We start from the raw sequence: 21,297 nt of genomic DNA on the forward strand, positions 1-21,297 counted from the left end.
ATAAATATTATGAATTCGACCAAGTTAGAGCGATGTGCGTCCAATATTCACATCGATAGTAATTCTTTATCTCAAATAACTTTCTTGGCTCTAGTCACATAATGACCAGCCATGTCTTACAAATATGTTTGAGAATAGACCTTAAATTAGTCTGCTCTAGCGCACTAATTAGTTTAAAAGATGAACTAAATATCTCGCTACAAGACGACGTCACGGCAAGCGACGTCGAGGCAGTTTGAACATCTCATATTTGTGAATTAAAGACAATACACCAATGGGCGGTACATATTCGTTAGACTTAAGTGCTAGACGACAATAAATGTTATTAAATTGTATCTTACACTCACTTAACGAAAATGTTATCTTTTAACTAGTTCATAATCGGAATAATATATAGAAGGGCCTATTTGGCTGATTAGTTTCATCTCGAAGAAGTGAAATGGGCCAAGAATCAACTATGTACACGTTTGTACTACATCATGATGTAAGAACTATAAATACAGGAATGAATTTTAAGCAGTGCGCAAAAAAAAAACTGTTGGTCCAGAATCGTTAACAGAACATATCTGCATCATCAGTAAAAAAAAATTTTTCATTCTTTTGTCAATATGGAAAAAAATATGGATACTAACTATTCTTACGCGCGCCGAGCGGAGCTCCGTCAGTAAACCAGTTTCGCGTTGCCGCCGTGCATACTATGACGACTGTGACCGTACTATCAGTTACAAAATAAACATCTTTCGATATCAATAACTTTTCTTTTTTGTACTAAAATACTACAAAATAAAATTATACGTACCTATAAAACTTATTTATCTATAAGTTGACAAAGTTTGCGCACTGGATAAAATTCATTCCTGTATAATACCATCAGCGGTTACTGTAAATGCTCAAAATTTAGTAAATCTCAGTACTTTCTCTACATCTAATTGGTTATATAGGTAGTCACAAAAGAATCAACAAAGGCATAGTATAAAACTAGGCAATATTTACTGCGAATGATAACGAAAAGTCTTTGGTTCGAATTAAATACTTATTTGGATTCTCAAAACACCTGCAAAAAACCCAACAGCAAGTAAAACCTCGTAATACTTTTTCCTCATTATATATCAGTATTGTACCATGTCGTTGTTGGAATGTTTAGATATTTTAATTGTTGACTGAAGATTACCATAACTTGAGTTTTTTACAGTAACGTACGTGTTTATTTCTATGTGTGGTTATACTATATACTATTGAATATTTATATGTAGATATTACAGGTAAAATTATGGTGCATCTGACGATATACAAATGGGAACGTAATTATCCTCTGATGCATGTTCTATGTGTATCTTGTGCGTTAGTTGATTTCTCACTAGTCTGGCAGCAGTATATATCTATTATAATATTATACAAAGGAAACATTGGTTTGTTTGCTTCGTTGCATTGCGTAGGTTTCGAAACTTATAAACCAATTTCTTATTCCACTGTTTGGAAGCTACGTTATCTCCGGGTGACATAGGCTATATTTTACCCAGGTATGGGGAGAAGTTAGTTAGCTACTTAAGTATGGTAGCATTTATTAAAGACTCAATGCTTCATCATACCTTAGATATGATGCCAAATCTTCCACATCAAGAGTTTCTTGCGCTCCAAAGTAATAAACCATTTATCGGTAGATTAAGATTATATTTTACATGACTTTTTGAGCCTTCTGTCACATCTCTAGTTATCAAATCTACCTTCTTGTAATTGATTAATCTTCAGCGTAAGTTCGCATTCAGTGTTTAACCTACACTAGGGATTAGTGCAATTATACAGTCATGGGACGTGGTTGTATTTACATATAGATTATTACCGTAATATTTTTCGTATTGATACAACACATGCTGCTAAAATGCAGCTTCCGACTTCATTACTTATTTTCTTCTCTAACTTTAGTGCTACTTTCGTTGTAATAATTAATTTGATAGTTCTCACTTTCAATGCTTTCACTTGTTTAAGTCCCTTTGAGAGAATTAATATTGCAATAAAGCTGTATAGCTTTATTTTATATGATAACCGTAATTAAAGCGCTGCTAAATTAAATAGCAGCGAAGACGAATCATTGTATAATTTTTGTTGAGTTTGGCAATTCTCACTAGACTTGCATTGAATAATATCGTTGATGTTTATCACCGTGCAAAAAAGGAACTTGGTATCATTGACATAAGTCAAATGTGCGTTTATTTTTAACAGTAAGGCACACCAGTGTGAAATGTCATAATAAATGATTACTTTTTGGGAAATTCCCAGTATAATCTGATTTGTGATAAAATCTCTCTATGTTTGCCGTCGTTACACGTTGACCTGTATGTTGTGTGCACTACATTAGACACAGCAATAAATATCGCTTCCGTTTGACATACGCGCTATTTGGATGTTTATTTTGAATACAAATTAATTGGAAGAGGACTGCAATATGACAGTGGTGTCCCACTGTTAATGTATGTAATGATAAGAAGTAGTAAAGAAATGAGAAAATTTAAAATTTTCTTCGAAGACGATGGGAGCAAGGGTGTTGAGGTATTTTTTTACAGAACAGGAAGACAAGATATTGGTAACTAAAGTAGGTATTATGAAGTGCTCAATATGCATGGAAGACATTTAAGTTTGACCTTGTAATGTACGATTAATTTCAATACAAAATGTTATATCTTATCTTAATTAAAATACCTAAATATACATCGAATAATTAATTGACATTTGTAAGTGTAACTAAAACAGGACAACGGGTAGACTGATGTTTTACTTAATACTGTAGTAATTAACAAGCAAACGTGTAAAGACAGAAAGTGAGAGATTTTCTTGTGATCATTGAATTTTTTATATAAATCAATGTGAATTATAATTATTTTATCAATGAATATTTTAAATTGGTACTGTCCATTTTCCAATCTATTACCATCTCAAAGCGGGGATTGTTCATTTCAAGGGGCATTAGCCTCCAACTATTCCTCAAGCTCCGAGACTGTGTCTGTAGTGCATGGAAACATATACCTACATATATACATGAGTAATAATATTAAATACCCTAACTAAATATTTATTGACATACCGAGGTGTTTAACTTGTTATCTTGATTTTTTTATTATTTTAATATAAGTAGTAACTCATAAATAATAATACACAGCTAGCAGCGACTAACACAGTATTTATAATTATAATATTTAATACAATAGAATTGTCTCATCCTGCCTTACATAGGATGTGAAGAACTTTAGATGCCCTCATACGCCTTAAATAATATAAATAAATATAATGGAAATACATTACGAACAAACGTTAACAACTGTTATCTATTGCTAAGGATTGACAGCTGCCCCAAAAATCTGATTTCACTTATACGTGATATGCTGTCACTCAATGACATCGAAATGGATCTATATATTTAGGGCATAATGATCTATACCTCGCCATCTCCTGGTTATGAATGTAACTGCTGTAAACTTAAATGATACGTTAACTATGTAGATATAAAATACAAATTGACACAACCGTGTAATGGAATTCCTTTTTGAAATCGAATAAAGATTTTATGAGCTAACAAAACACGTTCAGTAGCATAGTATTTTTTCCAGTACGCCATTCGGACACCGACAAATGACGTCATAGATAATAGTAATTATATAAATCACGTGAAGACATGCAAACGATGCACAAAGCTATTGCAAATAAATATTGGATTTTTATTCGCTTATAAAATAAGATATTGTCATTCGCGTGACCGATGGGCCATGATTTTTATTACCATTTTAATATCTTCTTGTTTTGTTTATAATATCTTCTTTTGTCTTTTCGTTATTTAAAATGATAATCACGTTTTACTGTCATAAAAATCTCAAATTGGTTGTTTGTTTGTTGAACTGTTCACGTACGATAAAGGCAAAGAGAACAATCATAATAAACATTGAACTAAAACTCAAAAAACAACAAAATAGGTATGGCATAAAAAATATTTGCAGTTTGATTAGGCGAAGGATGTGAAATTCATAGTATATTCTTCAGTTATAAAATATTTAGGTAAAACATATTCAACAAAATAACATAACTGAGTGGCCCAAATTGATTGGCCCACACGCTACAGTGGCGCCACCAATTCGCTTTGTACATTGAGATGGTTCTTGTTTCCTTTATCGATTGTTTACCGTGCATAGATTTAGGATCACTACAGATGGATAGACCGGCAATGCGTGACAAACATTGACATATTATTCTAACGATAGACAAGAACATCCATACAAATAATTTGTCTGCATACGTTATCTGTTGACATGATTGTAAGATGACAAGTCATGCAATAATTTTTAATAGTGAATTTTAACGAAATTATTAGCTATTCTATAGCTTGAATAGCATCTAACATTACATAAACAAATTAGATTACTAAAGAATTGTTCATGATGTCATCCAATCTGGCGGCTGGTGTCAAGTGCAAAGTACAATGGAGTTTGACAAAACTATCTATATCTAATACGTAGTACATTATCGATGGTGAAAACAGACTTGCACTCTAGAGGCCTATAGCGATCCATCAATTGTGAAAATCCAAAAATCCATCCGTGTGTATCAAACGCAAATTCTAACAACATATTTTGAATTTTCAATAAAAACGTATTTAGTGTTCTTTCACTAAAAACACAGTACATATTGACTAACACAAAAAAAAATACTCAACTGATAAATTTTATTTTTGGCTTGACTAAAAATAATGCACAATCGATAACAGAGACCACTTTTTTGTATCATTTAGTGCGCTATGTGCATACTCACACTTATTAAAGGAGCCTAATCCCTGCCAAGTTATATGCCGGCTACTGTACCACGTGTGACGTTATAACAAGGGGTAGGATGGTACCGCGTGTGACGTTATTTATAGCAAGTCGTAGGATGGTACCGCGTGTGACGTCATAGCAAAGGGTAGGATGGAACCTCGTGTGACGTCATAGCACGGTGAAGTTTGGTACAGCGTGTGACGTCATAGCTTGGGGTAGTATAGTACGTGTGTGACGTCTTAGCATGGGGAAGGATGGTACCTCGTGTGACATTATAGGACGGTGAAGTTTGGTACAGCGTGTGACGTCATAGCATGGGGAAGTGCGTGTCGGCATTGTGGTGCAGGGCTGCAGCGAGAGCGGCGTGGAGCGCGTACGAGCGGCCCGGAGGCGGCAGCAGCGTGAGGACGCGTACTTCGGCCTGCGCCCCTTCCGACCCCGTGTAGCGAGCCACGCGGGCCATGGCTGCGGCGCTAATCTGTAAAACACATAATTCATATAAGACGTTTTGCGTTGGAATGCGACACTGCTATCTAAGATAAGATAATCTTTATTGATATAACATAAAACAGATTGTAGCTTAATGGAACACATTACCAAAATGGGTAGATCCAAATATTACAAGAATCAAGTGGGTGACGTGCTGATCTCCTTGCTTTTGTTTTATATTCATTAAATAGTCTGTGTTAAGGAGAGACTTCTTCACTACATAGTATAAAACAAAGTCGCTTTCTCTATCTCTATATCCCCATTCACTTAAATCTTCAAAACTACCTACTATTTTTGATTAAAGAGGAAGGTTATGTGTGTTATAACATACTTTAACAAGTGGGGCGGGTCGCAAGTCATTCATATAAGACTTTTTGCGTTCTTATACGATACTGTTTTCTTCTTATTACTATTATAATAAAAAAACGTAAAAAAATATAAATCAATATTCCAAAAACAAAAGACGCTTCTTGTAACGTTTCATAGCTAGTCATGTATTGTCATCAGAACTCAGAGCGGGCGCAAAACTTCATCCAAAACGAAAGCCGGGAAGTGAGTCAAATTAAAATTCCAAGATTTTCTTACATACATAGTTACAAGTGAAGCTAATATAAGCGTGTTAATAATGAATAGGAAACTTTTTTTTTGTCCCTAGATAGATTCAAATAAACAATATAAATTCTTGTCTTTAAACAAGGATGTCTTCAAGTCTTCAAATATTATAATTTACCTGAAAATCTTCATCATCATCATTTGGTTTTGAATCTGATGTCTTTGTGTGTCTCTTCTGCAGCACACATAACTGGAAAAAATATTTATAACTTCGTTATCTATACTCGTTTGCGAAAAGGAAAAATAACGGGCCAAGTGTAAGTCGGACTCGCGCACGAAGGGTTCCGTACCATTATTTATAAAACGGACAAAAAAATCACGTTTGTTGTATCGGAGACCTCCAAAATATTTATTTAATTCTAGTTTTCATTGTTACAGCGGCAACTTTCACTCACTTATAAAGAAACAGGTAAGTTGAAACAGGTAAACAACCTGTTTCTTTATAAGTGAGTGAATAGGATTGTATTGAAATATTATACCTGCACTGATCGGTACCTACCCGTACAGGTTTGTCTGTACCGGAAACCTGTTTCTTTATGTAATCACCCTTAGCTCTGAAGGTATTCCTTCCTTTCGCATACTTATTTTGGCCAATTCTTTATCGTAGTTTTATTTCGCATAGCCAACTATAAAACAAGAAAATCTATAAAATAAGAAATATCCAACCTCAATGATCTCTCCTTTATAAGGTCCAAGTGAACAAAATCGAAAGTCTATGGTCTCTACAACGCGCTCCGACTCGGGATCAGCTACCACCAAAAACTGAAAAACAAGCAAAACGGAACGTTATTAACTTTGAATATCAACATATCATAACTATGATGTGCTTCTTAATTTCTGTATGTAGCTGTCATTTGAACTTCTTTGGCAGTCAGAAGTCAGGAAGTCTGACCACCAGTCTTACCAAGTGGTATCAGGTTATTCAGGTAACAGTGTTGTAGAGATCACATAGGCAGTAACAGTAACTCTATGTAAAACAATGGTAATCAGCTGCATTTGGGTTAGACTGGAAGCCAATCCCAACATAGTTGGGAAAAGCCTAGGTAAGTGATGATATGATATATTATGCCTCGACATTAATTTGTCCAATATTGACTAATCTAATAGTATTATGACTACTGTGAAATATTACTTTCTTATTATTATTAATATTCCAAAATACGACTACTTATTGTTTATTGTTATTGTGTTTGCCTCTGATATTTTTTTTTTAATTTTTGTTATGTTGTTTATTCTCTAATGTAATTCAATTCCCATTTAATTAGAATTGAATTACAATAATTACAGTAATTGTATAGTTTGATTTCAGTTATGTTTAATTTTATTTTATTTTATTGACTTCAATAAGTATTTAAGTTTTTAACAGCCGACCACGCTATTTTCTGTAAGCGTTGTGCACACCTGTAACTGACTTATTTACACAGGACTAACAATTGTTAACTTTATTTGCGTAAGCAATTGTAAGTAAGTTGTTGGTGTGCCTTGTAAATAAATAATTAAATGATATGCGTAGTTAAGGACTTCTTAAAGGCCAATATCCTAAGGTGTTACCATCATTATTTATAGCTATGTGTCACCTTATGCGTGATGAGCAGTTGCAGCGGTGCCTTATCGAGCAGGACTTCGAAGCCGGTGAATGCCGTGAGCTCGCACAGTCGGAACATCCACCGCACACAGTCGCGTTGCCAGCCCGCTTGAGTACGCGGCTCTATGGCCGGCCAGGAGTGACGGGGCTGCACATTGAAACATAACGTTTAGTTAATTACTAATTTAGTAGTAGAGAGTCCGCAACCAATTCAGTCAATTAAAAACAAGATTAATTTTAATCCTAGTTTTTGTTTTATATAAAACCATGGAGAACAAATTGACGAGAGGAGATGTTATAACGGATATCCCCTAGGAAAGTAGCATTACCGGAATGCGGGTGATTGGGAGTACAAGGAATATTATTGGCTCCGCCCTTGTATGCCTTCTTTGGAACCCGTGCATTTTATTTAAAACCAATTCCAACAAGTTTTGACAGATGTGTCAAGGAACCCAAATACCTCGTTAATTGCTAGTAGCTGTATAATATCTTCTATTGTCTTTTCATTACTTAATATGATAATCACGTTTTACTGTCATAAAAATCTCTATTTGATTGTTTGTGTATTGAACTGTTCACGTACGATAGAGGCAAGGATCTACAAGAAGGCGCCTGACCTACATACTTCATTCCTCCGTGGTAACCATCACATACCTCTGGCACGGGGTCCCATCCCGTCTGCCTCAGCAGGCCGGAGCCGGCATACGCCACCAAGTCGGCGGTGGCACTGAGCGGCTTAGTCAGCGCGCCCAGCAGCCCGCGGCGCAATGCTGCCGCCCCGCTCTCGGTCTCGCCCACTGCCACGCCCACTAGTGGGTGATGTGCTAGACCTCCGACCGCACCTGCGTCACACAGAAACAGAATTTATAAGCAGCACAGAATTAAAGAATGTATTTGACAATAGTCTTTTATTCAACACACATGAAGAATGTGTTCACACGAAGACTTTAGGGCATTAAAGAACAGAAGTCTGGCAATCAATGATAATGGCGTCCAAAACCAATTTCAGTCACTGCTGTTCTCAAATAAGGAGATCAGCCACCTGCGCAGGAGTGCATAAGCATTTGCGCACAGATGCACTCCCTGACTCTCACAGCGCTATGGGACGACAATTCATCACGACCGGAGAGGGATCAGGTTTTTTCCTATTCCCAATTTATTTCGGAAATAAATTATAACAAAAATTAAACACATGCAAGAATTTTACCTAGTATATTGATAGCGAAGTTGGTGATGCCTGCCATGAGGCCAGCGACAAAGCTAGGAGGGGGCCGCCTTCTTGCCGCCGCAGCCCGTCTTGCATGCTCCTCATCACCAGCCAATAGATCCAGGTTCCTGGCCAGTGACCCCGCCCACGCGCTCAGGGACCGGAGGAGAGCGGCTGCTGCGGCGGAGGCCACGCCCCTCACGCCACCAGTGGCCCCGCCCAATCGAGCAGCTAGCGCTCCAGGTGCGCCTAGAAGTTCTAGTCCGCCGACTACCCAACCTAATTATTATAACTTATGTATTTTAGATATGCTGGATAACATGATATTTGGTTAGCACAATTGCGAATAAATACAAGCTGTTGATTTTCATCCGTGCAAAGTTTCGGGAGCTTGACATAGAATACATATATACTTGACGTAAAGTACGGTATGCGGGAAATAGCTGATATATGCTGCTTTTTTTGTTCTTGTGATTTAATAGTATTTCAGAATTAACCCAATTTTATGAATGATCGTGTGTGTGAGAGCGCAGCGCGGTTAGTAACACATACGCCGAGTTTAAATACGGCTGGGTTACACTGACCGTTTTCCGTAAACGAATAAAACAAAAATACCCATGAATAAAATGCCCATTTTACTGTTGATTTGGGTCGAGAATTATTAGTATAATTATATCCTTTATTTTGCACGAAGGCAAATCAACAGCTCGTATATTTTACGCTAGTGTTCGATACGCGCGATTCGAGAGCAATTTATAGGCATTGATTTTCATATCATCATCCTCCGAGCCTTTTTCCCAACTATGTTGGGGTCGGCTTCCAGTCTAACCGGATTCAGCTGAGTACCAGTGCTTTACAAGAAGCGACTGCCTATCTGACCTCCTCAACCCAGTTACCCGGGCAACCCGATACCCCTTGGTTAGACTGGTGTCAGACTTACTGGCTTCCGACTACCCGTAACGACTGCCAAGGATGTTCAATGACAGCCGGGACCTACAGTTTAACGTGCCATCCGAAACACAGTCATTGGTGTCTAAGATATACTTAGAAAGTACATACAAACTTAGAAAAGTTGCATTGGTACTTGCCTGACCTGGGATCGAACCTGCGCCCTCATACTTGAGGTTGGCCCTTTACCCACTAGGCCACCACGACATTGATTTTCATATAGTTTGTAAAATTAAATAACAGTTGCTCACCTGCTCCCAATATGGCGGCAGACAAGTAGTGTACAGTGAGCGCATGCGTGAGACGTTCGGCTGACGTCATCATGTCGTGTAGCTTGAACGCGCTCAGTCGCAGCGGGCTCTGGTCCAATGCTATGTACATTCGCACCTGGAATAGTAATGTTTGAAATTCTCCATATAATAATAATAATATAATGTCGGGACACCTTTTCACACACGGTCGGTTAGCCCCATGGTAAGTTATTAATTAACTTGTGTTAAGGGTGCTAACACAACTGATAAACTACATATAGCTACACATATACATATTTATAAATACATATTGTAACACCCAGACCACGGCCAACAAGCATGCTCATCACACAAATGTCGACCGAACCGGGAATCGAACCCGGGACCTGTGCTTCGGCAGTCCGGCATGGTGACCATTGCGCCATCGAGGTCGTTAAAATATTATCTACATATTAAGAAAAAATCTTCAATATTACAGATTTTTTGTAGGTAGAAGGCCACAGAGAGTATCAAGGGAGAAGCCGCAAATGCTTAATTCAATTTCGCTGTTTTTCTGTCGTAATTAAACTAATGAGCATAAAAAAGTTTCTTTGTGAAAGTTGTTTATAATCATTAGTAGAATTACGTGTTCAGTCACTAATTACCAGTCACTTTATAATGATAAATCAAAAATTTTACAAGAGCAAACACTTATTTAACCACACATGACAGGAGTAATGCTGCTTAAAGGAAGCTGCTTATTTTTATAGAAATCTGTTCCAGCAGATCCGTAGTAGGAGAGTTATAATACAGTGATGTAGATAGACTATGATTTTTATAAATATGGGTTATTAAGATACTCAGTTTTCTTCAGATCTGAACATAAAAGTAATACTCACGGCAGTATGCAGCGTCAAGGTCAGATCTAAGGGATGGACGTGCAACAATCTCAGTCGCAGCGGCTTCCGTATCGATCGCTCCTCGTTCTGCGAGCTCGATTCACTGCTAGTAGAAGCGGGCAGTAACATGTGTGACATGTCAACTAATGCCTTCACGTACGCATCTTCTATGTATAAAGCCAGCGTGCCGATGCTTATTTCCACCTCCGTCAGTTCTGGAAATAAATATAAGATAATCAGATGAGGTACAAAATAATAGTAATACTTTGAGCAGTTTCACACTAACGTATTTATTACACGTTCGACTATCTGCGGATACGTGCTGCGTGTGTCTCGCGTGGTGTATAACTCACACTTAAATCCATTCGAATCGTTTGTTGATAGTTATGCTTATGTGCGTTCAAGTTTATGTGCCTGCGCATACGCGCGGAAATTCGGTAAAAATGTCACATAAGTACGTATGTATTGAGTGGATAATCTAAAAAGAAGTAATTAACTTTAACCTGAATGTGAAAGATAAAGAATTATGTTTGAGCAGTTAGTAAAATTGAGTGGCGTTCCAGTTTTCGGCCGTAAGAGTTTATAAGTACTCTTTACACATAAAATATCGAACTACGCACCACTATACGTCTGCGAGACGACCTCCCACTTATCATGCTGCAGTTTGAAGAGCAGTCGAGCGGAGGCAGCTCTGGTGGAGAATATATTCCTCTCGGCGAACATGTTCCACAGCGGCGGCCACCGGTCGGCGGCCAGAGGCTCCGCTCGAGTGCTCGCGACCACCGCGAAGTCATACTGTCCGGTGTCGTATTGTAGGTTGTCGATCTGAGCGTCTGCTATTGATAGGATCGTTTTTGTTTTCTGTGAAAATAAATGGACAATATTAGAAATGTACTAAATTTGTAAAGCACAAATTTTGGTACTCAGCTAATTAGATGTTGCTGGGAAGTTTGTTTTTCATCGCTTCTTCTTTCCAGCTATAAGATTAGATAATGGTGAAAGGGGGCCGTTTTGGGGGTGCTGTCATATTTGTTATTTGTACGTTAAAAAGTACTTATCTAATTAGCCTACTTTAATAAACGTTTGGAGTTTGAAATACCATTAAAATTTTTGCTTAATTGTGGCCTAAGTCACAGCTGCTTGGGTTGAGTAAGTCACATAGGTAGTCACAATGGTTAGACTGGCAGCTGAGACCAACATATGTACTTGGAACGGATGATGTCACAGCTCTGTCTTTTTTTCTGGCAGTAAATACTTATTTCATATCGACATTTTAATATAGGTCTTTTTTTGTAAATATAACAATTGTGACAGTACCTTGCTATCTCCCTGCACCAGCAGTACAGTGCGGTCGAGGTGCAACGCCAACAGCGGCTTGATATCACAAGCGGACGACACCTCCACCGCTATACCGGCGATGACGCAACGGAAACGCTCGCATTCCGCCCACAGGTCGTCCATTTCTCCAAGCACTAAAAGTGTCAAAAAAAGAGAAATAGTAAAAAAAAAAACAAAAAACACACTTTCTGTAAACCTTGTTAGCTAGTCATGTATTGTCATCAGAACCCAGAGCGTGTCTGAAATTTCATCCTAATCGAAGGCCGGGAAGTGGGTCAAATTAAAATTTTCAAATTAAAAAAAAAAAAAGTGTAGCTAATAGGTATGAGCGTGTTAATAATAGCTGTTTTAATCGACTTCAAAAATGTTTATGGCTTTCTAATTTTGATTATGTATTTTTATATTTATCGGTAATCAGTGAAACCGAGCTTAAGTTTCTCACCAGAAGTATGCGACGAGAAGACTTCACTAGTGGCATGAATCATTTGACTGTGACATTCGGCAGCGTACATATTCGCGGAGCTGTAATCTATAATAAATAAAACAAGGCATTAAAAAGCAGAATTAACAATTGAATTGAATTTTTTTATATTTATTTTAAAAATTAGGTACTTCAACGACTTATCCACAATACAATTAAATATAGGTTGTTTCACATGCATCACATTATGGTGGATTAATCATTTAAAGAAGTACTCAGAACTTACATACAAAATGACAAATGTTGAACACTTTTAATCTATACTAATATTATAAAGCTGAAGAGTTTGTTTGTTTGTTTGTTTGAACGCGCTAATCTCAGGAACTACTGGTCCGATTTGAACAATTCTTTCGGTGTTAGATAGCCCATTTATGGAGGAAGGCTATAGGCTACTTTATCCGGGTTCGTGCAGAGGTTCCCACGGGATGCGGGTGAAACTGCTGGCAGAAGCTAGTCATGCATATTTGAATTGAAATAATTTTTATAAATTATTAGCGACATGATTTTAAATAAATTTAATAAAAAATAATTAATATCTTGATTCAACCGATTATGTGACATTAATCTACGGAAACGAATTCTATGACAACTATATTTGGACGTAGTTAGGCAGAAAGGATCCAGTCGATTTAAACTAGTTTATTTGTATAATAATATAATAATAATGTCGGGACACCTTTTCACACACGGTCGGTTAGCCCCATGGTAAGTTATTAACTTGTGTTATGGGTGCTAACACAACTGATAAACTACATATAGCTACACATATACATATTTATAAATACATATTGTAACACCTAGACCACGACCAACAAGCATGCTCATCACACAAATGTCGACCGAGCCGGGAATCGAACCCGGGACCTCAGATTCGGCAGTCAGGCTTGGTGATCATTGCGCCACAGAGGTCGTCGATCGTATGTCGTATGTTACCTACTCAGGCAATTTATACACAAATACATACCTAAAGCTTTCGAAGGATCCACAAACATGGTGACAGTTTCACCACTCCTCTTGATCATCTTTTCGACGGACTGAGCAAACTTGAAGGTAAGATTTTCGTCCTCAGACACGCTGTCCGAATCTTGTTTCGGACTTGATGTCCCTTCTTTGGCCGCGTCTCGGGTCGTGTCTAGATGGGTGCTCGATGACCGGGCGGGGCTGTCGCTTAACACTGCAAAATTGAAAAAGTGAAATAAAAATACGAATCTGAGGCAGGCGAATTATAAATGTATTTTTTTGTATATGCATGTTTACAGTTAACTCGCTGTTCTACGCGGTTTTACCCGCGGAAACTTCTTTCCGTACATAGATGAAACATAGCCCATATTCAGAACAGATAGTGTAGTTTCCTTACAGTGAAAGTATTATTCGCTTTTGCTGTTCATTCGATTCAAACAAAACAAACAAAGAATTAAATCTTTCCTCTTTTCGTTAGCATTAGTGTAGGTGACACCTTAAATTGGGAATAAATTTCACCTAGTGTAAATAAAAAGATCGATATAACATATTGAATAAACATTAGCAAGAAAACTTACGCTTACAATCTGCACCGGTGCGCTCCAGGCAAGCGGATGATGATGGATCTATCTTATTTGGCTGAAATACAAATAATTAAATAATAAAAAAAATCTTCATTAACTTTAATCTACTATATAAAAATAAGTCCGGTTTTCCTCCCTGACGCTATAACTCCAGAACGCACGAACCGATTTCCACGGTTTTGCATTCGTTGGAAAGGTCTCGGGCTCCGTGAGGTTTATAGTAAAGAAAATTCAGGAATAATCAGGAATAATTCAACAGAAAAGTGGGTAAATCGTTTTTCACATACAGCGCCATCTCTGATACATAGCATGTACTACAAACCAATATCCAACACTTCAAGTAGATGGCGCCGAGTGTTTGACAGCTACTCATTGTCTCTGCTCAGTTAATTTCATTCAAGCTCAGTGTAAATTATGTGGATCGTGCATTTGAGGTTAAATTCAACACTCTGTCCATTGTCCAAAATGCCTAGACAACGACGTGCGAGCATCGGCCGCCGCACAAGACATGCAAGCCAGCAACAAGTGTATTCAAGGAACTTAAGCGAAGAAAGACAAAATATAATAAGAGAAAATGACCGATTGAGACATCGCGTGAGCACACGAAGATCATTGGCATCATACAATCGCTTGGCATTCCAATATGATCCCACTGCAAACTACAGTGATGATGAAAATTTAGATATTGGACGAATGACGACTATATGCCGATATTGCAATGCGTTAAAGTTCAAAAGAGAAACGGCTGGATTGTGCTGCGCAAGTGGAAAAGTCAAACTGGATCCATTACTTACACCACCACAGCCACTGAAAACATTGTTCGATGGAAGTGATCCCGATTCCAGCCATTTTCTTCAACACATCCTTGAATACAATAACTGCTTTCGCATGACTTCCTTTGGAGCTAATATCATTCGAGAAGGCGGCTTCATGCCGACTTGCAAGGTAAAAGATACAACACACATAACCAATCACTCACACCAACACAATGAATTGCAACACATAACAACTGCATATACACCACACACTACACCATCAAACGATTTACAACGTATTCTTCAACAAATTTTAATGATTATTTGCAATTACAGATACAAGGACAAATATTTCATTTGCATGGTTCAATGGTGCCAACACCAGATGAACCGCATCAATTTCTGCAAATATATTTCATTTCGTCAATGGTGGATCAGTTGAATGTGCGGTGCAATATACAGGGAGCACAACAGTTAAAGAGACGAATTATTGAACAGTTTCAAGCATTTTTTCACGCTAATAATGCTGTGGTTAATATGTTCAAAACAGCATTGGAACGAATGCCATCGGATACGCACAAATTTGTCATAAGAGCGGATTGTACCCCAACAGGTGAACATGTGATCGCTTAGTGTTTGCGGGATAAATTTAGAAAATCATTGTTTTTCACATGGGCAGTTATACGTTGCGTGTTCACGAGTTGGGAAACCATCCGCTTTGTTTGTGTTAACGTCAGACCAAAAAACAAAAAATGTGGTTTACCAAAGAGCACTACAATGAAACGGATAATTTGCGGACACGTATAACGCTTCGATTCAGTATTTACTTTGGATTTGTAGCGATATCAAAGAGTAACTTTCATTTACTTAGGGAAGTTCAACTAAATAACACTTCATTTTAGTAGGTAATCGAAATGTATTTATTACTGTTGTGAAATGAAATAAATATTTTCCTTTTCAAATCTTCTTTCTCCTGCCCTGTTCCCAAATATTACTTGGGGTCGGCGCAATATGTCATTTTCTTCCATTTTCCCCTGTCACTCGTCATACTGACACTCACTCCCTTCCTATTCATATCATCTTTCAGGCAATCCATCCATCTTTTCTTAGGTCTTCCTCTTCCTCTCCATCCATCTACATTCATACTTAGCACACACTTTGTTGCATGCGTATCATCCCTCCTCATTACATGTCCATACCACGACAATCTTCTACTTCTCATCTTTTCTGTAACTGGCGCTACTTTCAGACTTCCTCTAATGTAATCATTCCTCACTTTATCCATTCTTGTAACACCACACATCCATCTCAGCATTCTCATTTCTGTTACATGCACTCTCTTCTCGTCCCTCTTTTTCAATGCCCAACACTCCGATCCATACAGGACGACAGGTCTAATGACGGATTTGTAAATTTTGCCCTTCAGTTTGAGGGGCATCCGCGGGTCACAAATAGCGCTAGTTACCTGTCGCCACTTCATCCATCCAGTATTGATCCGATGCGTAACGTCCCTGTTCACCTCACCGTCACTTTGGACGAGTGAACCAAGGTACCGGAAGTCGGAGCAAACTGGTAGGGGCATGCCGGCTAGGGTTATGGTCATGGGTCCCGAAATACCGCCAAAATCACAATGAAGGTATTCGGTTTTACTCCTGCTCACCTTTAAACCCACTGTCTCCAGTCTCAGCCGCCATGCCTCCAATCTACTCTGGACCTCTGGCCCACTCTCCCCCACCAGAACAATGTCATCGGCGAAAAGCATACACCAGGGTGCCTCCTCCCGTATATCTGCCGTAAGCGCGTCCATTACAAGCAGGAAGAGATACGGGCTGAGGGCCGACCCCTGATGTAAGCCAACACCTACACTGAAGCTGGCGGTAGTGCCCGCTGCGGACCGGACTTCTTTCCTTTTCAAATATATAATAAAATTTTTTTTTTCTTTATCTTTTAATCACCAAACGAAATGTTACATAAAACGAATCTGGTGGCGAAACGGAGTTCGCCGGGTCTGCTAGTTTGGTTATAATAATTATAACAACTTTTGATTAATTAAAAGTGTGTGTACAGAAATGTATGTTGAAAAAGCTTAACACCCCTATTGTCCGTACATAAATAGGTAGAAAATATAGAAGTGATTCCTACCTTCGCTTCAAAAGCGCCAAGTAAACGCTTCCTGATGTCACTTGCCGATATGTCGTTCTAAAAACAGAAACAAATATGTATTACATTAACACAACTTTAGGAGAAATATAGCTTTTAGAAATATAATATTTCGAGCAACCGGATAAAAAGTCTTCCTCTATTTTTTTTTTTGAAGATTTTTTAAAACTATATAAGTATTGACAGTTTCTGCCGTTTTCTCATTAAAAAAACTTCAGCTTTACAATACCAGTTTTAAAATTGTTCAACAAAATTTTGAAATCTCAATATAAAAACACTAAAAAGCAAAAAAAAAACATTTTAGGTGCATCGGCCTAGGAATCGGTGTTTAATGGATGTCCCTAAGTTAATTTTGCCACCGACTTCTAGGCCGATGCACTTAAATTTAGTTTTTAGTGTTTTTGGAAGTCGGTTTTATTTTTTTGTAAAAAGTTATTTATTTTCAGCTTTTCAGTGATAGGAATAGTTGTCACTATCCGCATAACTGGAAAGGTCTCATCAATATGAATAATATAAGCCCAAACACGAGAAAGTTTACATATTCAGTTCCTTCATTGGTCTCCTTCATCAGGTCAGATCAAAACCTTCACTGTTGAACAGTGCTATCAGGCAAACACCTGAGTGTCAAGTTTTTACCCTATGTATTCCTACATCTTTCGAAAGTTGCCCTCGATTTCTCAGGGTTTCCATCATCAGATCCTGACCTGATGATAATGGGATCACCTCGGAAGTATACGCTATCAAACCAAAAAAGAATCATCAAAATCGATTAATAAATGGCTGAGTAATCACGTAACAAACATACAAAAAAAGCGGAGGTTCTCAACCTCCGCTTTTTGGGAAGTCGGTTAAAAATGAATTGCTGTGCTGTTCGTTAGTCCGACTGAAACTCGAGAATGGCTGGACCGATTTAGCTTTTTTTGGCTTTAACGTGTTTGTAGAGGTCCAGGGAAGGTTTAAACGATACGTAGTTGGCGGGATCAGCTAGTAATAAAATAAAATCTGCGTGTGACGTACATGGTCGACATCCTGTAACTCGATGAGCGTGGAATGGGGATGCGTGCGTACGCGCAGCTTGATCGTGATGCCGCCGTAATACTGAATCAGTTGTTCACCATCCACGGCGATGACAGGCGGACACCAGTCCTCGTCCAATTCTAAACAGACAAACAAATGACACATTTTATGGCCGTTCCCAATATTCTAACTGTTATTTTCCTTACTAGGGATAGGTATTTGACATTACTCGTATAGGGTTAATGTAAAAGTTAAATCTCTGGTCAGCAAATCAACATCTATATAAAATATTGGGTAAGATATATTACATATTTCCAAATTCAGTAATCATATAAGGTATCATTTGATAAGATGGTACCTAACCATTATGAAAATTATTGCGCTCTCCAAATGAAGAATGTGATTCTGGTAGATATCAAAGTGATATATCTAGGGATGTATAACTATAAAGAGTACCTGGTATACAAAATACCGATTTCAATAATAACTCGTTAAGATTAAAAAAACATGGTTTGAAATGTACATTTGTAATGTATGTTTATGACATCTCAACAAAGTCTTTTGTTTGTGTCGAAATGTCAGAATCACAGTAGTTATTATGAAAGATGTTAATACCTTTATTAGTTCAACGTTCATTTTTATGTTAATATAGCGGTCTCTTTAAAATAATGTACAGGTGTATGAATAAATAAAGATTTATGGTAATACCTTTCCCTTTAGAGAACGTGAGGTACGGCGAGGACACGGTGCTAGGAGGCATCGTTTCGGGCGGATAGCGGGCACAGTATGACGGCGTAGAATAATGCACCGCAGAGTTGGGAAGAACGGTGCACCACCACGTAGTGCCTGCGCATTCTGTTATCGGCTGCGAAAGTAATGTTGTACTTTAAACACATAGTTAAGAAACTTTATTGAATGTACAATAGATTTTCAATTACTAACGTAAAATTTAACTTTAGAGTGACAACTTCAAAACTGTAATTAGTAAAATATCGAATCAATACCATTTTAATTATTATGACAAATCGTCAGTAGCACAAAGCTCCATTATAGTTAAAGCTTCATTAAATCTATTGCTTACAAGTTTTATTTTGTTGACAAAAAAAGAGTAAGCAATAGATATAAAGAAGCTTTAACTTTAATGGAGCCTTGTGCATCTGACGGTAAGTCAACCAAACAGTTGAAAAAATAAAATCGAAACAAATTCATCCAAAACATCTGGAGTCTCATTTAACAGCAAATATGTATAGATGTTATCGATAAAATCGATATATACCAAATCAGGCAATTCATACAGTACTTATTTAGAATTAAGCTAATTATGTACAAATGAAGTTACTAAAAGATTTAATATTATTGTGTATGTCTCTGCTATGCACACGGGACTATAGAGTCCCGGACTTTCGGAAGGCGAACGTGGGGCCGAAGCCAAACAGGCTGAAGAGCCTTTTTGAGACAACTTTAATGTAATGGTGACACAAAACCAACGATTATCTCTGTATCCCTACTAATATTATGAATGCGAAAGTAACTCTGTCTGTCTGTCTGTTACGCTTTCACGTCTAAACCACTGAACTGATTTTAATAAAAATTTGGTGCAGAGATAGAGTTGACCTTGAGAAAGAACATAGGATAGTATTTATCTTTTGAAGAGAAAAATTTGAATAGAAAATGAACCCAAGGACAGTCCCTGGTTCTGTGCTAGACTCCTGCTAACTATGGAGGAAAATTATATTTATAATACCTCTACGCGTGAAGTGGATGGTTCATCAGGCGAGTGAACAGGCTCGGCGACCTGCAGGGTGAGTCTCGTGTGATTGTGCACGAGGAACTGCGGGCACGGGTCGTGAGCGATCACTATCATCCAGCGGCTGTCGTGCCTTATCTGACTCACTACGATCGGGATCTGAGGGGAACAGTACTGTGAGGAATATGGCAAAGCGATTGCTACATTTCAAAATATTACTACAGGTCTAATGAACTAGTAATATATTAAGAAACAAATATCATAATTAAACTAAATGTGTTGTATTTACTTTAAGTAACAGTGGTTTTGTGTGAAATAAATCATCCTACTACAGCTACCAACAACGAGAAAACTCCAACATTAAACTTCGCAATATACCACCCGTACGAATTAACCGTGCAACTCGCGCTGTAACATAATCATCCTCCGAGCCTTTTCTCAACTGTGTTGGGGTCGACTTCCAGTCGAAGTAAATGCTATCGCTACTGAGCGCTTGCGGCGAATGCAGGGCGCCACATGGAGGTTCCAGCGGAAAGCACGGTTGATTCGTACGAGTTGTACTGAATTCTAATGTTTTTCTTTAACTTTATATCTATACGTAATTCTTTAACAATATTATTTATAACTATACGTAATACTTGCCGAAACTTGGTTGGAATCGACAAGGGCCATGGCTCGCCTCAGCGGCGGATGTCCCAAGCGTATGGGCACGGGCTCTCTTCCCTGGAACGTTGTAGCGGGTAACGCGAAACACAAGTAGGCGCGTAACTCTATCGGGTCGCAGCCCCGCCACCGGCCGCGGAGCCAGAAACGACATAATGATGTGCCGTATTCACTGAAACAAGAAATTATAATATTTGATATTATAATTAGATAAAAATATATATACGTTAGAAAACATCGTAATACAAGAAAAAAGAAACAGAATAGTAAGAAAACATATTAGAAGAATATATCACTCTAGAAAGCGGTGTTATCGTTACCATACCAATCGAGCGATCGTCGATCGATTCCATTGATCGATGGTAGAATGGATTGGTCGACGTTAACCGGCAACTGATTTGGTTAGTCAACCGGTATCCGTCGACCGGCAATCGATTGATTGGTAAGGTTACCACACCAATCGATCAACGTCGACCGATGTCGATTGGTGACATCGATTAAAATAAATAAAAAAATAAATTCTTCACCGGCTTCTAGAGCGATAAATTGACCTGCTATTATTGTAAACACAAATTCTATAAGATTTGTAGAAATAAAATATCAACATGTTAAGTAGTAAAAAATAAACTCTTTCTTTGTACTAACCTTCCTTCTTTAGATGGCGGTACCACTTTGAAAGTCTTAGGACGCAACATGGTACTGTCGTCCATATGGCTTGGTACTGCGATTGCTGATACCTAAGAAATAAATAATTCGTTATTCTTTCAATTACCTGTTACAAGTTAAATTTCATCTCTACTTAATATTATAAATGCGAAAGTATCTC

The 21,297-nt window shown here is 37.9% G+C and overlaps 2 protein-coding genes across 2 annotated transcripts in view; one reads left to right on the forward strand and one right to left on the reverse strand.

The window, feature by feature from the left end:
• Positions 1–770: 770 nt before the first annotated feature.
• The window catches only part of LOC124645235 (vacuolar protein sorting-associated protein 13B), a 76,881-nt gene continuing 56,354 nt past the window's right edge, over positions 771–21,297 (reverse strand). The window contains exons 67-85 of the mRNA XM_047185026.1: positions 21,117–21,208; positions 20,451–20,643; positions 19,806–19,967; positions 18,770–18,926; positions 18,062–18,201; positions 17,027–17,083; positions 14,124–14,184; positions 13,550–13,759; positions 12,547–12,633; positions 12,084–12,238; positions 11,387–11,627; positions 10,767–10,981; positions 9,889–10,024; positions 8,690–8,968; positions 8,137–8,324; positions 7,475–7,630; positions 6,564–6,659; positions 6,016–6,087; positions 771–5,274 (exon numbers count right to left, since the gene is read on the reverse strand). Coding sequence (XP_047040982.1) covers positions 5,104–5,274; positions 6,016–6,087; positions 6,564–6,659; positions 7,475–7,630; positions 8,137–8,324; positions 8,690–8,968; positions 9,889–10,024; positions 10,767–10,981; positions 11,387–11,627; positions 12,084–12,238; positions 12,547–12,633; positions 13,550–13,759; positions 14,124–14,184; positions 17,027–17,083; positions 18,062–18,201; positions 18,770–18,926; positions 19,806–19,967; positions 20,451–20,643; positions 21,117–21,208 — 2,868 coding nt within the window. The 3' untranslated portion in view covers positions 771–5,103. The remainder of the gene's footprint in view (positions 5,275–6,015; positions 6,088–6,563; positions 6,660–7,474; positions 7,631–8,136; positions 8,325–8,689; positions 8,969–9,888; positions 10,025–10,766; positions 10,982–11,386; positions 11,628–12,083; positions 12,239–12,546; positions 12,634–13,549; positions 13,760–14,123; positions 14,185–17,026; positions 17,084–18,061; positions 18,202–18,769; positions 18,927–19,805; positions 19,968–20,450; positions 20,644–21,116; positions 21,209–21,297) is intronic.
• On the forward strand, positions 14,237–15,847 carry LOC124644980. Its single transcript, XM_047184680.1, has 2 exons — positions 14,237–15,074; positions 15,221–15,847. Exons 1-2 carry the CDS (start codon positions 14,544–14,546, stop codon positions 15,515–15,517), a joined length of 828 nt encoding a protein of 275 aa, XP_047040636.1. The 5' UTR covers positions 14,237–14,543; the 3' UTR covers positions 15,518–15,847.

The sequence above is a fragment of the Helicoverpa zea genome, chromosome 31 (assembly GCF_022581195.2).
Source record: "Helicoverpa zea isolate HzStark_Cry1AcR chromosome 31, ilHelZeax1.1, whole genome shotgun sequence".
Taxonomy (NCBI): Eukaryota; Metazoa; Arthropoda; class Insecta; order Lepidoptera; family Noctuidae; genus Helicoverpa; species Helicoverpa zea.

Coding starts and splice junctions, on each gene's coding strand:
- LOC124644980 (XM_047184680.1), top strand. CDS start 14,544: ATGTGGATCGTGCATTTGAGGTTAAATTCAACACTCTGTCCATTGTCC. Junction 15,075..15,220: donor GCTTCATGCCGACTTGCAAG/GTAAAAGATACA, acceptor TTGCAATTACAG/ATACAAGGACAAATATTTCA.